The sequence below is a fragment of the Python bivittatus genome, unplaced genomic scaffold, assembly GCF_059951505.1.
Source record: "Python bivittatus isolate LINGU-HERP-01145 unplaced genomic scaffold, Pbiv_v1 ctg000340_np1212, whole genome shotgun sequence".
Classification (NCBI taxonomy): domain Eukaryota; kingdom Metazoa; phylum Chordata; class Lepidosauria; order Squamata; family Pythonidae; genus Python; species Python bivittatus.
Window position 1 is genome coordinate 20,688,075 of NW_028277056.1, and position 14,649 is coordinate 20,702,723.

At 35.0% G+C, this 14,649-nt stretch overlaps 1 protein-coding gene across 1 annotated transcript in view; it reads right to left on the reverse strand.

Moving 5' to 3' along the window:
* Window positions 1-14,649, reverse strand: part of MIPEP (mitochondrial intermediate peptidase) — a 60,730-nt gene that overhangs the window by 8,601 nt on the left and 37,480 nt on the right. The window contains exons 15-16 of the mRNA XM_025177737.2: window positions 9,134-9,208; window positions 6,048-6,167 (exon numbers count right to left, since the gene is read on the reverse strand). Coding sequence (XP_025033505.2) covers window positions 6,048-6,167; window positions 9,134-9,208 — 195 coding nt within the window. The remainder of the gene's footprint in view (window positions 1-6,047; window positions 6,168-9,133; window positions 9,209-14,649) is intronic.

A 14,649-nucleotide genomic window follows, 5' to 3' on the forward strand; every position in this document is an offset into this window, starting at 1 on the left:
AAAGAACATTTTCCCACTTACCAAAATACAAACATGGAGATAAATTATTGTCAGCCCTTCAAGGTAGGCCAGGTCAGGGAAGACACCCCTCAAGGATTACAGGAATTCTACTTTACCGTTGTAGAATATAAAAACAGAATCTTGAAAGCTTGCCAGAGTTTTTCTCTGCTCCCTCTTTTCCCAGGACTGAATTGTGCTTTACTTTCTCTTACTAGTTCTAACAATTCTTGCCTTCCTTTGTCAAGGAAATCTTTCCATTCCTCTACAATTATAGATATATTATAGATAATATTGTTCTTCACTGGTCTGTTTATGTATTTATACCATATGTCCATCGGTTAATTCTAATATTACTTGTCTGCAATGGATGAATTCTCTGTTTCTATTTTTAAATGCTGCTAATTCCAATTCTGAGCAGTGCTAAAAAAGCCAGTAAGATAGATACCTAGGGGAAAAAAAGTACACTGGACTGTTCAAAGTGAATTGAAATTTGAAATAATGGAACTGTCATCCTAAAAATTCCAAAAAGGCCCTAGAGATTGTTGCTTTTTTTAAAAAAAATTGCTGATGAAAACAGAAGTTGGATCCCTCAGTGATTCCTAGTAGGAATTACTGGTGGACTTAATTTCTATTAAAAACAGAATCTATTGGCTATTGACAGCATATTTCATTATAATCTGATACATTTAAATTGGGATTGATAATGGAACTAAATTGTATGCATATTTGTGCATATACACATCTATTGTATGCTGTAGTACTAGTTACTTTTAACTAGTAAAATAGTTAACCAAAATCTTGTTATTTAGATGGAATGCAGCATCATCATATTTGGAATATCATATTTGGAAGTTACTCTCATTGTTTCCAAATAAACTAGAACAGTACCCTGTGATAAAACTCTACCATTTCTCTCAAATAGTATTGGGAAAATGTATCCTTGTTCCTATGAAATAAAGTGTTCCTTATGTTCTACCAACAAACAACTATTCTTTCTATAATTGTTTGCAGGCTGCATGCTACATAAAAAGGAAGACATTAAACAAAAAGCATATTTTAGCTTTCAAATTAAAATCAGGGTTTTTTTCCCTCCCCAAGTAACTCGGCTAAATCAGTGTCTGATAATATGTTCAGCTTCAACTTAGATTATTATACATATTGAGCAAAAATATTTTGGCAGCAGCATGTATAGTCCCCCCGCCCTCCTTTTTACCTAGTCTCTTTCCCATAATTCAAAACACACAGCACATTTAAAACTAAGTAACAGAGTATATAAGAGTTTTTTAAAGTTTTGGTCCATAATAATTTTTTTTCACCTGAACATTTAATGTTTGATGTGTTGTTTTGGCAGAACCTGATTGTGAATTATTTCCCAAATGGACTAACAAAAAAGGACTACTTTTCTTACTATTTCAAATTTTTCTCTTTCAAAAAGTCTGATAATGAGAGAATTATTTTGATCTTCCAAGGAAGTGGTTTTCAAATGTTCCTCCTTGAGGAAACCATTCTTGCTTGAGAGCAACTATGGCATATTTGCCACTGGGCACACTGCTTAAGTTATCTAGGACACTGGTTGAGCCTTGCCATCATCCCAAGTAAACTGACCAGACAAAGAAGCTCAACCTGGCAGACTATAAATTCATTTTATTTTATTTTAACCTTCCAACAATACAGGAATAGACCACTTTCTTGTCTTCAAGAGTGTCATGCAGTGATATAAAATTGGGGCAGCATTGAGGTTGATAAAGCTGAAGGCAATAGTAGATAAGTTGGATCTCCATTCTTATACACCTTTTCCCTTCCTTTTCATCTTACATACAATTGCACAATCTCTTTTCTCTCTCTTTCATATCTTCCCAGATACGCAAGGAAAAAGTGTGTGAATTTTGGTGAGAAATAACTTTAACACCACCACACTACTTTCATTCCCAAAATAACAATCTTCAATTCACTATTACATGCTGTTTGATCTGAAATTCACTTCATTTGAAGTGTTAACAGAATAAACAAGAGACAATCTTAAAACAAAAACAACATAAGAACATAATGCTAGATTAGGCGAAGGCCCATGTCAGTGCAGAATTTTGTTTTTCACAGTGCCTTACCACATGCCTGTGAGATGCCTGCAAACAGGAGGAGATACTGCTCCTAACCCAATAGGATTGAATCTTCAAGACTAATTGCTCTTGATACCCCATCCTCCAAAATTTTGTCCAATCCCCTTTTAAATCCATCCAAGTTAGCAATCATTACCATATATTGAGTTAATGAATTCCACAAGCTAATCACGCACTGTGTGAAGTAGTAATTTGTTCTGTCTGTTCTAACAACTTGAATGTGTCTCTGGTTGGTTCCTTTTTTCCAGACTAGAGAGTTGCAGCCATTCTAGCCTTTTCTTATAGGTAAGGTGTTACAGCCACTTGATCATTTGGACTGCCCCCTTTTGTATCTTTTCCAGCTCTAAAAAGGCATTCCAAAATCATATAAACTACTTCTATTGATGGCTGCACTAAAACAGAATTTAACTATGTCTTATAAAAACTCTATAGATGTTTTAGATTCCCCCAAATCTTTTTAATGAAAGTACAACTATAAAAAATGTAAGATGATAAAACATATTCCATAGAATTAATTTGTCAAGCAGAACAAAAATCTGCTGATTTTGTTACCTACAAAACCAGATTCGAGTCTTGGAACTGAAATTTTACTTTTGAACTACCCACAGTTGTTGGGATTCAGGCAGCATACAAATGTTAATAATAATAATAATAATAATAATAATAATAATAATAATAATAATATTCAATTAATTGAAATAATACAATTATTAAATGTATCTCTAGAAATTTAAAATAGCACGCAAAATATATGTGGTTTAACTCCAACAGTAAGTCATCACTGATATTTTCACCAAATACCTATTTCTAAAAGATGCCCATGGCAATTAAAAAAGATAATTTTTTTAACTATAAAAAGTAAAAATAAGACAAGCAAAATTCATGACAATATGAAGTTTTCTTTGGGGTAATGAACTATATGATGCATTTGCTATTTTACTATTAGTCTACTGTTTTAATTAAGAAATTTATATGATGGTAAACACCAGGTTAGTTGCCTATCTGTGTAAAACAGCAATACAGTATCACTTCAAAGCCAACAGAACCTATGCTTGTGATACTGCATTAGCAAAAATGTACTAAGATTTGAGTCTGGATTATAGAAAGATTTGCATTTAGAAATAATATTCACACTGCATGTCATATATTGAAGTTTCTAATACAGAAATATGCTATAATCTCCTATCAGTTTAACCTAGAAAAAAGTTTTTATAGATCGAAATTAAGGTGTATCTAGTCCACCATTTTTCAAACTTCAAGAAATTCATGTATGCTATCCTATCAAAAGCTGGAATGAACAAAATTAATCACACCAGAGATACATGCTTTAGGGAAGTGAACCAAGACACAGGCTGTAAAAGCAAACTAAATTACAAATAAATAAATTGTAAAAGGCTCAAAAATCTTTCCAACCCAAACAGAACAATTAAGAATGATGGTAAAGCAAAACTGGCTTTTGAGTTACATTATTAGGAAGAAATTAATATCTGAGGCCCTAGCCCTCTTCAGCTTTCTGTTAAGGCACATATAAACTGCCAGATAGGTCCCAAAATACAGTCATTGCTCCCAAATCTATCACTTTTGCTTGTATGCATGACAAAGAAGGAAACACATTTTAATTGTTGAATAAAACCCTAGCATTTCACAACCTAGAAAACAAAATGGTCTATTGCAATTTGTTCCTCTTTCTAATTTTATGAAAGGTTTGCGATCCCTGGCATTAGAAATTAGTTAAGTGTCCTTTCTGTGTTAGTCAGAAACCTGACATATTTTCTGTCTGTTGAAAAAGGAATTCCTTGTGTTAACTGTGACTTTTGAAATCTAGTTTTCAAAATTAGATTAAGCAAAGTAACAAAAAGAACATGTAACAACATGAGAATGAAAGAAATATTTATCCTCAGGACATATAATAGTGAACAAAGTTCTGTGGTTGCATATTTGTAGACTTTGATTTAAAGTAATTTTATATTTGGTGCTTTGACATACTTCCTAGTTTTCTGCCTATTAACATTAATGTCTTTTAATAATGCAAACCTATGATTATTCAAAAATAAATCTCACTGTGAGACTTAATCCCAGGTGCATGGAATTGTAGCCTAAAATAATATATAAAAATAATAGACTGAACTTAGGAACAGAACTGTAAAAGAAGATTTTAAAAGACCCATGACATTTTGAAAAGTGAGTCAAATAAGAGATTAAAGGTTTCCATTTATAACACTTCTATGCTTTTATTAGCAACTCATAAATAAACCAAGTAGGACAAGAGACATAAATATTTTTGTAGTAGTTTATGTTGGAGAAGAGGAAAGGAATTTCACATGCAGTTAAGCACTTAGGTGTTTTTAGAAAGATACCATATGGGTCTTGAATACAGAAGTCCATCAACCATTATGGAGCACAGAACTAGCAGAACAACAGTTGTTGGGTTTTGAGAATCTTCACTGCAATTAATGAGACTAGTTACCAATACATCCATCAGATCTCAATGGGACTTGAATTTTATTTTTATTTAATTTTATTAATTCAGTAGGCTACCCACTTGCCATGTGACTCTGGGCAGCTAACAATATTAATGTCTCCAGGCCTGGGGGTCAGGAGGTGGGTCTGAGCCCATGCACTGACTATGCTAATGGGCCTGTTTTTACCCCGGCTGCTGTTTTGTGTTGTTCTGTTTTCTGCTTTTTCTACTTTTATATTTTTAACAATGTTAACTGCCCAGAGTTATGAACTTGAGATGGGCAGCCATATAAATTGAAATAATAAATAATAATAAAAATAAGCTTTAAAAAGTATCAACAAATACCAAAAACAATGAAAACATCTCATACAATCATAACAAATCAAACCACATAAAATAGGTTCACCTAACTTCCTAGTCCAATGCTGGGGGGAAGAGCCAGGTCTTCAATGCCTTACAAAAGACAGGCAAAAGTGGAGACATCTGGATCTCTTTATATGAAACCTATATGTGTCTATTCAGGAGCAAGCCTCACTGAACTCAATGAGACTTACTCACAGTAAATATATAGGATTGCTGTACTAATTTTCTCTATATTGGGGGCATTAGCTATAATGTACCTGTTTAAATGCAGAAATGAAAAACTTTTATTTGAAAAGAAGAGTTTGAAATTAATTTTGAGTTTATGAAATGACTCCTATGAAGCAACCAACCCAGGGCTTTTACAGAACATTCCATAAGGAGGCTTATCCCACATTCACTTCATTCTCTTCTTCCTACACTCAGCCTCTTCAAGTTGGTTTTACTGTGTATTTTAAGATGACCATGATGAAAGTGAACACACTTTAACCAAAGCAGTAAATTACAAGCGTTCCAAAACTTGGTGTTATTTTTCAAAAGTGATTTGAAAATCCAAATTTTTGAATTCCTGTTCCTGTAAATTGAACTGACCACAATGTATATTTGATTCTAAAACAACCCACCTGCTTTCTATAAAACATTAACTCAGAACCTGTGACTAAAGGATAACATGTAATTCAAAAAAGTTCACAAACTTTCTTTCACTGGTGCATGTCAGAGTATATTTTTCTGGATATTCTGTGAGGGGTACATTGGAATGCAGGAAACAAAGCACTGGAGAAAAGGAAATGAGAGAGAGTAACATTTATCCTATGTCCCCTCTCCTTGACATGTCTGTAGCATCCCAAATGGTTCCCATTAACTTTAACAGGAATGTACTTAATGGGAATGCACTAAAAGTAAAACCACAGAATGGGAAAAGGCAGGCAGTTCTGCTTGAAATCCAAATTATGAGAATTTTATGAAAATATATTTCATTAAGAAATCGTTACAAAATACTTAATAGGAAGTTGAATATGCCACTAAAAGAAAGTAACTCTATACTGTTAATATGAAAATGACAGTTGCAAAGCTTCATTTTTCTTAATTTTATGAAATATGCTACTCACGGTATCAGGAACATATGGCAATCCATAAAATTTCTCTTGTGTTTCCTTTAAAATTTCTGTGGTTGACTTTTCTAGAGGATGTTTCCCATGGTATATTTGATCCAAGACAGCATAAAAAACCTAGACAAACAGATTGATAAATATACCCAGGTACAGAGATCCAAAACACACACACACGTACACACACACACAGTCTTGCCATTCAGAATGATTAACCAGCGTTGCAGCAGAACTTTTAAAAATGAGGCTACAGTAGATGCACTTCTTTGTTCTCCTTCAAGAAAAATAAAGCTGAACAACATACATTTACCATTATTTTGTTGAGCGTTCAGCATTCTCAGGTTTTATACATACACACAAAGCAGTTTTCAAAATGAATCCCATCTACTTCTGTGGATTGTAAATCTGATCTTTAAATGATACTATACTTTTGCATAAAATATGTGTTCATTTGCATGCCTATACATTCTTAGATTGCAAAATCTTACCCTGCTAGTAGTTTGGGTGATGAAAAAAGCTTTTGTTATTTTATATATCTGAAATAAATTATGGATTAACTTCTGAAATTAGGACTAAACTACAAGTTATACATGTTTAACACTGATTTAAGTGCATCCAGATATTTCAAATAAATCTAAATAACCAATTATTAGCTCTATGCTCTGTGAAAGTCAGCAGAATATCACTACATGCCTTTGCTAGGACAAGTCACTTTTCTGGACACTCTCTTATTTTTTGCTCCTAATGTCTGGGAAGCTATAAAATACTATCTGAGAAGTTTCTTCATTGTATTTTTTGGGGTGGTAGAACAAAACTTTCTTCAACTTACAGAGTATTAATATATTGGACTGATTCATCTATATTTTTAAAATATCCCCATATTAAACACAAACACAAAGGAAAAAAGCTAGAAATATGTATGATGAGTTTTAATATGAAAAGTCATTAAATAATGCAATCTCCATCAGTCTAGTCTAGAAATTGTTTCTCTGATGTGAAAAAGAAAAGCTAAGCACCTCTAGCATGGATTTGGTATTCTACATTTCCCCAATTCAATTGTGGGTTTGGAGAGAAATGAAGTGGAAACAGTGAAGAATTTAAAGGTATAATTATCTAAGCCTTGATATCCTGTAGTGGCTTGGAAGGGACAGGCATTTAACCACAAATATGTTTCAGATTGTCCTTGTTTTTTGCAGATGAGGTGGATGACCTAGGCATAACTCTTAGTCATCCTGCAATTTCCAAGGAAAGCTTATGTTGAAAGAACTGCCATCTTTGCCAAAAAAGAGAAAGGGATTATGACTATGCCATTATGACTTTTGTCCTTAAGACAGTAAGGGTCAATTCCTTTCAGAATGGTCTATTTTAAAGTCAACATAACTAGAAGAAGTACAGGAGTCAATTTCTTCACTAGGACTTTAGGACAACTGAGGGGATCCTTAATTGTTCAGAGCCCTTAGAAGAGAATATATGTAGCTCAGGGTTGAACTGTGGAATCCTTGGTGTCTCTGACTGGGTAACATCATCAGTACTAGTGAGTGTGGGGTTTTCTCCCTGTTTATATACAGTAGCTTGTCTTGCCACTGTTGGTGGGGGTGTGGTTTTCTCCTTGGTAGTTCTTTGACGAGGATATTGTTTTCTGCTTGATTGTTTGTCTGGTGTTAATCCCTGCTTATATGGGTGTTGGTTTCTGGAGAGGATGTGTTCTGGTCTTTTTATTTCCTTCTTAGCTTTTTTTTGTCTCTTTTGAATGGTGTGTAAATGTGGTTTATCTTTATGTGTCTACTGATGGCTGATTTGTCTGAATGCCAAGCTTCCAGGAATTCCCTAGTGTTCAAGGAATTCTCTAGTGTAGTCCCTAAGGAGAAAACTATACCCCCACCAACACTGGCAGGGCAAGCTACTGTATATAAACAGGGAGCAAACCCTATACTTATTATCACTGATCATCTTTAGTTAAGTGGTACAAGTGAAAAAGGAGGTTATTATCAGGTGATTTCCATACCTATTAAGCTAGTAACAATAATTTTTCATTGTTTAGTCTCCTCAAAAGGAAACCTAAAGGCCATTTTCATCATTTCACAGCCAGAATACACATCAAATGAGTTTTCATAAAAGAAGATAATATTTGATGAAATCTTTATTCAGTGTTTCGTTACTTTTTAAAAATTTTACTCCCTAAAATGAAAAAATGGATTAAAAAAAAAATGATTATATGACATTAATTAACCTTAAATGGAATCATCACTTTAGATGTCAGAAAGGGAGTAAATTAGATTTTGATTTAAAAACATGCAGTAATTTAAATTATGGTTGGGATAAAATAGATTCATTTACTATAAATTTGTTCTAATTTACACCATTATATGAGTCTCTACATCTAAAATATAAATATTTCTAAAGGATTATATTGCTCCTGTTGAATGATTAGTTTTGGAAAAGAACCTAGGCAGCTTAACAAACCATTTAAATCCCACTGCCAGATGTAAATGGTCCCTGCTTACTCTTCCTTGCATGTTTATGTTGTAAACTGAGGGTTTCCAAGACATTTTACTTAAGGAACAAACAAATGAAGCTTTAATGCTCTACATGCTTATTTTGAAGTTTCACTTGAACTGAGGGAGATTTTTATATAAATGAACAGTTCAATAAAACTATATTTTATTGTTTTTATTATTATTATAATTATTTGATTAGAATAATTACGTGCCTTATTATTTGATCAAAGTGTCTTCTGCTATTTCTCATAAGCAACCAAGAACTTTATTCTCATTATGCCATCTATTATGCAATGAATTAAGAGAGGTATAGAAAGCCAGTGCAACTCCAACCTTAAGGGGTGTAACAGATTAGCAGTTTTAAATAAAGGTTATATAAAATAAATAAAAGGTTAAATAAAAGGTTAGCTACATTAAAATCATAGACAATTTTAAAGTAACATTTTTTTAAAATACGGCACCGTTGTTAAGATGTGGGACAGACTTTGTATTAATCAGTTACATCTTACAGCTCAGACTAGTGGACTAATCTAAGTTCTGTTACAACTTCAGAATAAAACTAAATTCACCCTGAACCAATTAACATACCTGAAGTTGCATATCAGCAGCAGCACATACTTTTTTAGATTCACAGAGTCTTGACACCATGTTTTTAGGCAGTGGCTTTAACAGAGAAATAGGAGAAAAATAGGAAATGTTTCAAACAGTTTTTACATATGATTAACAAAAATAAATGCTAATAAAGGTTGACTTATAAATTATCCTTAAGCTAAGAATGAACAAGGTCTGGGCTTCTAACTGTCCTTTCTCATTATCATTATGAAGAGGTGCTTGGTTTGGCCTGACCTTGTTACTCTCTTACTTCTGAAAGAGAAGTATTAGTACAAGTGGAAACACAGCCAAGTTTTTTTTAGTCCAGGGAGAGGAAGTAACAATAATTTACACAATATATATTTTTTAGGAACTGAAGAGAACATTGGATTTATCGTCAAGGTGCATTTATATGGTGGAGAAGAGGCATCTAAGTTACTCTTTCCATTCATTCTGGTAGGAAGAGCCAGACTTTTAGCTGTCCTCTCCATGGGAAGAAAGACCCATCTCCAGATTTGGGATGATGAGATAAAATTCTTGACAGCACACTAATGACAGGAGGTAGGACTTGACACAGAAAGAAGTCAGAAAAAAAGAGAGGAATGTTATAATTTACCTTAGGACAGAGTATCCTGGGTGGGTTGGATGCCCTCTCTCCACTATAGAAAATTGGACACTGTAAGTCCAATGTTCTCTTTCCCTACAGTGGAGGGTACAACAGAATTGTCCTACTGGGTTGAGAAAACCTTGTTGCTACTAGTAAAATAAGGAGGTCTACTAAAGAAGCTTAAGTAGAGGGAAGGTATAGCCACTTAATTTACAATACTAGACAAACACTGAAATAGTAGACCACATAGCCACTATGGGACATTTGTCTTAAGGTATAATTCGGCTGTAATCCATAACAACAGCAAGCTTAGACCTGAGAACTAAGAAAACCAAGGCCCTTATCCACCTTGAAATGGAGCAGAGAAGATTTTGCAATCCTGGGTTGGCTATTTTAATAACACAAAGAGATGGTCAGTTAGGTTGAATTTTGTAGTTTCTAGTTTTACAGCCTGATCAACATCAGGTTCAGCATATGAAATACTTTATATGGAAGTGGTCATCAAGGGAATTTCCACTATTATGAGCTAGGCCTGAGAAGAATGCCAGGTGTAGATCCCTATCCAGTCTCAATGAAGACCAGAGTCTAAGCTGTGGAGGCCAGTATTGGTGATGCTCCCATTAGTCCCATTTGCAGAAAGCCAGACAGATTCATTTATAGACATTAAGAAGCAGACTATCAGCATGATGTCACAATGACCTGAATGCATTCAAAGTCATAGCGTAGTTGAGAGAATTGGCTCTGCTCTGCTCTGCTCAACCTCCATGCATGTAGTTGCAACCAACTGTGATTCAGGTGGTAAAATCTCATGTGGGAGAAGAAAACCAGAGATGGAGGAAGGTGCTAAGGTGCTGACTGAGAAATGAATCAAATCTGAATACCAGGTCTTCCTTGGCCACAAGGATCAACTTTACCCTGTGCAGGCAGACCAACTAATAGCCTGAGAATTAGTGAGAAGAGCGGGAAGGTGCAAAGTATACCCCTGGTCCATGGTAACACAGAGGTAAGAGGAATAGAAGCAACATTAAAAACAAAACAAAACACACAAGTAGAAACAGAAGAAATAAAGGAAGGTGGGTCATGAAATTATGTCACACTTGCAGCCTGCTACAAACAGCTAGGCAGAACTAAACTAAAGGATGGGCTCTTCTACTCACAGAGAGGAAGAGGACTAAAAGTCTGGTCCGTCTACTGGACAGAGCAGAAAAGTAATTCACCCTGCCATTAATGGGAAATGGCTTCCTCTATTACCCCTGGAAAGCACTGGAGAACTGAGAAAGGAAAGAGGAAAAAAGATACCAAAGGAACACATTCTTAACGTTGTAACTTCATTGCAACCTGAGATATTCTTATTAAATTTCACTAAACCATACATCTCTTCAAAATATGCTGAATTGGCATGGTACATGCTAATGGCTGCAAGGATTCCATTATGCCTTTTATTGGGAAAAAAATTATTTCTTCTTTGGAAAAATGGCTAACTAAATGGTGGAAGCATGTCTAGATGTCTAGAATAAGCTTGCATTTAAAAAGTAAATTTGATGTAGACTTTAATTTTAACTGGAAACCATTCTTGAATTACAATCCTATGCATGGAATCATACCACATAAAAAAATTGGGGTTTAGAGTTCATATCTTAATTTAATGTATAATTTACAATATTGACTTAATGTTTTTTTTACCATCCATTTTCTTTTTTTAATGATATGTACTGTCTTAACCAAGCCTTTTTAACTTAAAGCTCAATAGGAGGACTGCATTTTCCAGGGGCAGCCTGCTATTTCTTATCCCTTATAATTCTGCCTAGACTGTAGATGAGACCAGGCCCTAATAAACTGAAAAGTTTTCTTAGCTTCTAAAATGTCTGGCAGATATTGATAATTCTTCAATCATACCACAAACTTTACCGTGTAGTGGTTAAGAAACCAGGCTAGAAATCAGGAGACTGTGAGTTCTAGCCCCACCTCAGGCACCAAGCCAGCTGGGTAACTCTTTCAGCCCTGGGAAGGAGGTAGTGGCAAACCACTGCCAAAAACGTTGCCAAGAAAGTGAACCACAGCAAACCAAAAAAGTATCCCAAGAAGAAGAAACAGGGGTCATCTACAACATACAATGTAGGACAGACAGGCAGAAGACTAGCAGAGCACATCCACAAACACCAACTAGATGTCAGAAGACAAGGCAAAAACTCCTTAATCTCATAACACATGGACTGACTCAATATCAGTTTCAACTGGGAAACTATTAGCTTCTTAGACCAAGCCAAATAAAAAATGCTAGGAATTCCTGGAAGCTTGGCATTCAGTCAAATCAGCCATCATTAGACACACAGACATAAGCCACATTTACATACCATTCAAAAGAGACAGTAAAAAATCTAGGAAGGAAACAAAAAGTCTAGAATACATCCTCTCCAACACCCAACATTCAGATAAGCAGGGATCAATACCAGACAAACTATCAGGCAGAAAACAATACCCTAATCAAGGAACCACTAAGGAGGAAACTACAATCACCACCAAAACTGGCAGGACAAGCTATTGTATATAAACAGGCAGCAAACCCCACTCTCACTCACACTGATGATGTTACCTAGTTAGGTAATGAAATGTCTACAAGCAAACAACCAAGCTTAGAGAGCACCAAGAACTCCAGTTGCCAAAAAAAAAAAAAAAAAAACCCAATCAAACTGTAGGAACTAGTCCAGGCAGTTGTCAGGAGTCAACACTGACTTGAAGGCGCCCACACACACACAATAAACAATATACTAAAGTCTGCACCAATTATTTTATCTAGAAAAAGTAGTACATAGTGTCTATTCTAGTGTATAGTGACCATACTGGTAATAAAACAAATCAGCTGCATAAAAGCTATTCAAAACTGAAAATGTTTAACTAAAGAGACCCTGGAAGTGAAAAATAGATAAGAAAAGTTCCTAAACTTAAAGGCTATTTCACATAGTAGTTACTCAGGCAAGATTATAATTTTCCCAACCAGAAAACAGTCATATAATTATGAAAATTTAGGAACATTCAATAAGCAGCACTGTAATTTTCAATAGCACCATTTAACCAACACACATTTGTTCCATACAGTAGTAATGCAGCTATTCTGGGACTTATTCCCCAGATATGGATCCTTTGATTAGGGTCAGACTTTTTAACTAGAAAAATAGCTCTCTTCTCCCCTCCAAACTGTAAAGAATATAAACATACTCATGAAACACAGACTTCAATCTCAGACCACACACAGTCCTAATTAGCACCATACAGATAAAAGCAAAGCAAACGGACACACTATTTTCTTCTTAGCTCTTCTAATAAAAGAAAGTAGCTGATAATTACTACTTACCACTTAATCTTTTACTCCTCTGGGCTCCACAACTATAGCCCATAATGCTGCAGTGGTATGTGTTGATTAAACAAAGAGAATGTGGCAGTAGATATGGGGAATAGACCCAAATTAAATACACATACAATGCTGCATCATTGTGTTACAGTCTACATCTTAACTCAAACTGCAACATGATACATATGCTCAGTACAAGAAGGGCTTGTACAGACTCTAAATATTGTTGTTTTCCTGTACAATGAGGTTCACTAGGCATCTTTGGCTTACCCATAATCCATTAAAAATGGATGGGCCATGCCATGCTGAGAGAAAAGTAGTGAAGCAGATTATGCATACTACTTTAGAAGAGAGCAAAGTGTAGTAAAAAACCACAAAATATGATTATGAGACTCAAAGACTATCCAGGAATATTCTGATAAATAATTTACACCATTACAAATGTGGAAGTCATGAATGCCAGAGTTCTATGGCTCTTTGGGCAATGTTGGATTTCCTTCTCTAAGATTAGAGTCAGAGATCTGAAGGAGAAATCTGTTCCTGTTGCCTCTCTTCAGCTTTCCTCACTATTTTCAAGGCTGGCTCACTCCTAAATAACTGTCAATATAGAAGAAATTATGCTAGGATGGGAAGAAAGTGAACTGGTAGAAGATAGAGGTCCTAAGATTTTCAACATTCATTTTTTGCTATGTCCCCAAACAGGGATAATATTTAAAACTAGAATGTCTACTTATCAACAGAACACGCAAGCAAGATGTGCTGCTTGTGACTGGAGACTGGAACGCCAAAGTTGGAAACATTAAAGAGGAAAATGTAGTTAGATTGTATGGCTTAGGAAATTGAAATGAAGCATGAGACCAATTTATCAATTTCTGCCATGCCACTGCAATAATGTCTTCATAGCTAACACTGTCTTCAAACAACCAAAACAATACCTCTATACATGGACATCACTAGATGGGGTATATAGAAACCAAATTGACTATATTATTGTGAAGTTGTTGGTGCTCCCTGAGTTTCGTTGTTTTCCCGCAGACGTTTTATTACCCAATCAGGTAACATCATCAGTGCAAATCTCAGTCTTGCACTGATGATGCTACCTAGTTGGATAATGAAATGTCTGCAAGCAAACAACCAAGCTTAGACAGCACCAACAACTGCACAGTCCAACCCTGAGCTACATGTATTCTCTTACATTGTGACTTTATTATTGCTAAAAGGAGGTGGAGGAGCTCAATTATAACATCAAAGACATGGCCAGGTGCTGACTGTGGAATAGATCATGAACTGTTTATGTGCAAGTTCCATGTTAAGCTAAAGCCAGTCAGTTTCCATGATTTGATCTTGAATATATACCCACCACTTTCAAGGAGAACATCAGGAACTGCTTTGAAATCCTGAACCTCACTGACAGACAACCAGAGGAATTATAGAAAAAACTTAAAGAAGTTGTTAAGGAGAAGTGTGAAAAGAGACTGTCAAAAATGAAGAAACAGAAGAAAGCAAACTGGATGACAAAACAAGTTGTAGAAATTGCCAAGAACAGAAGCCAAAGCC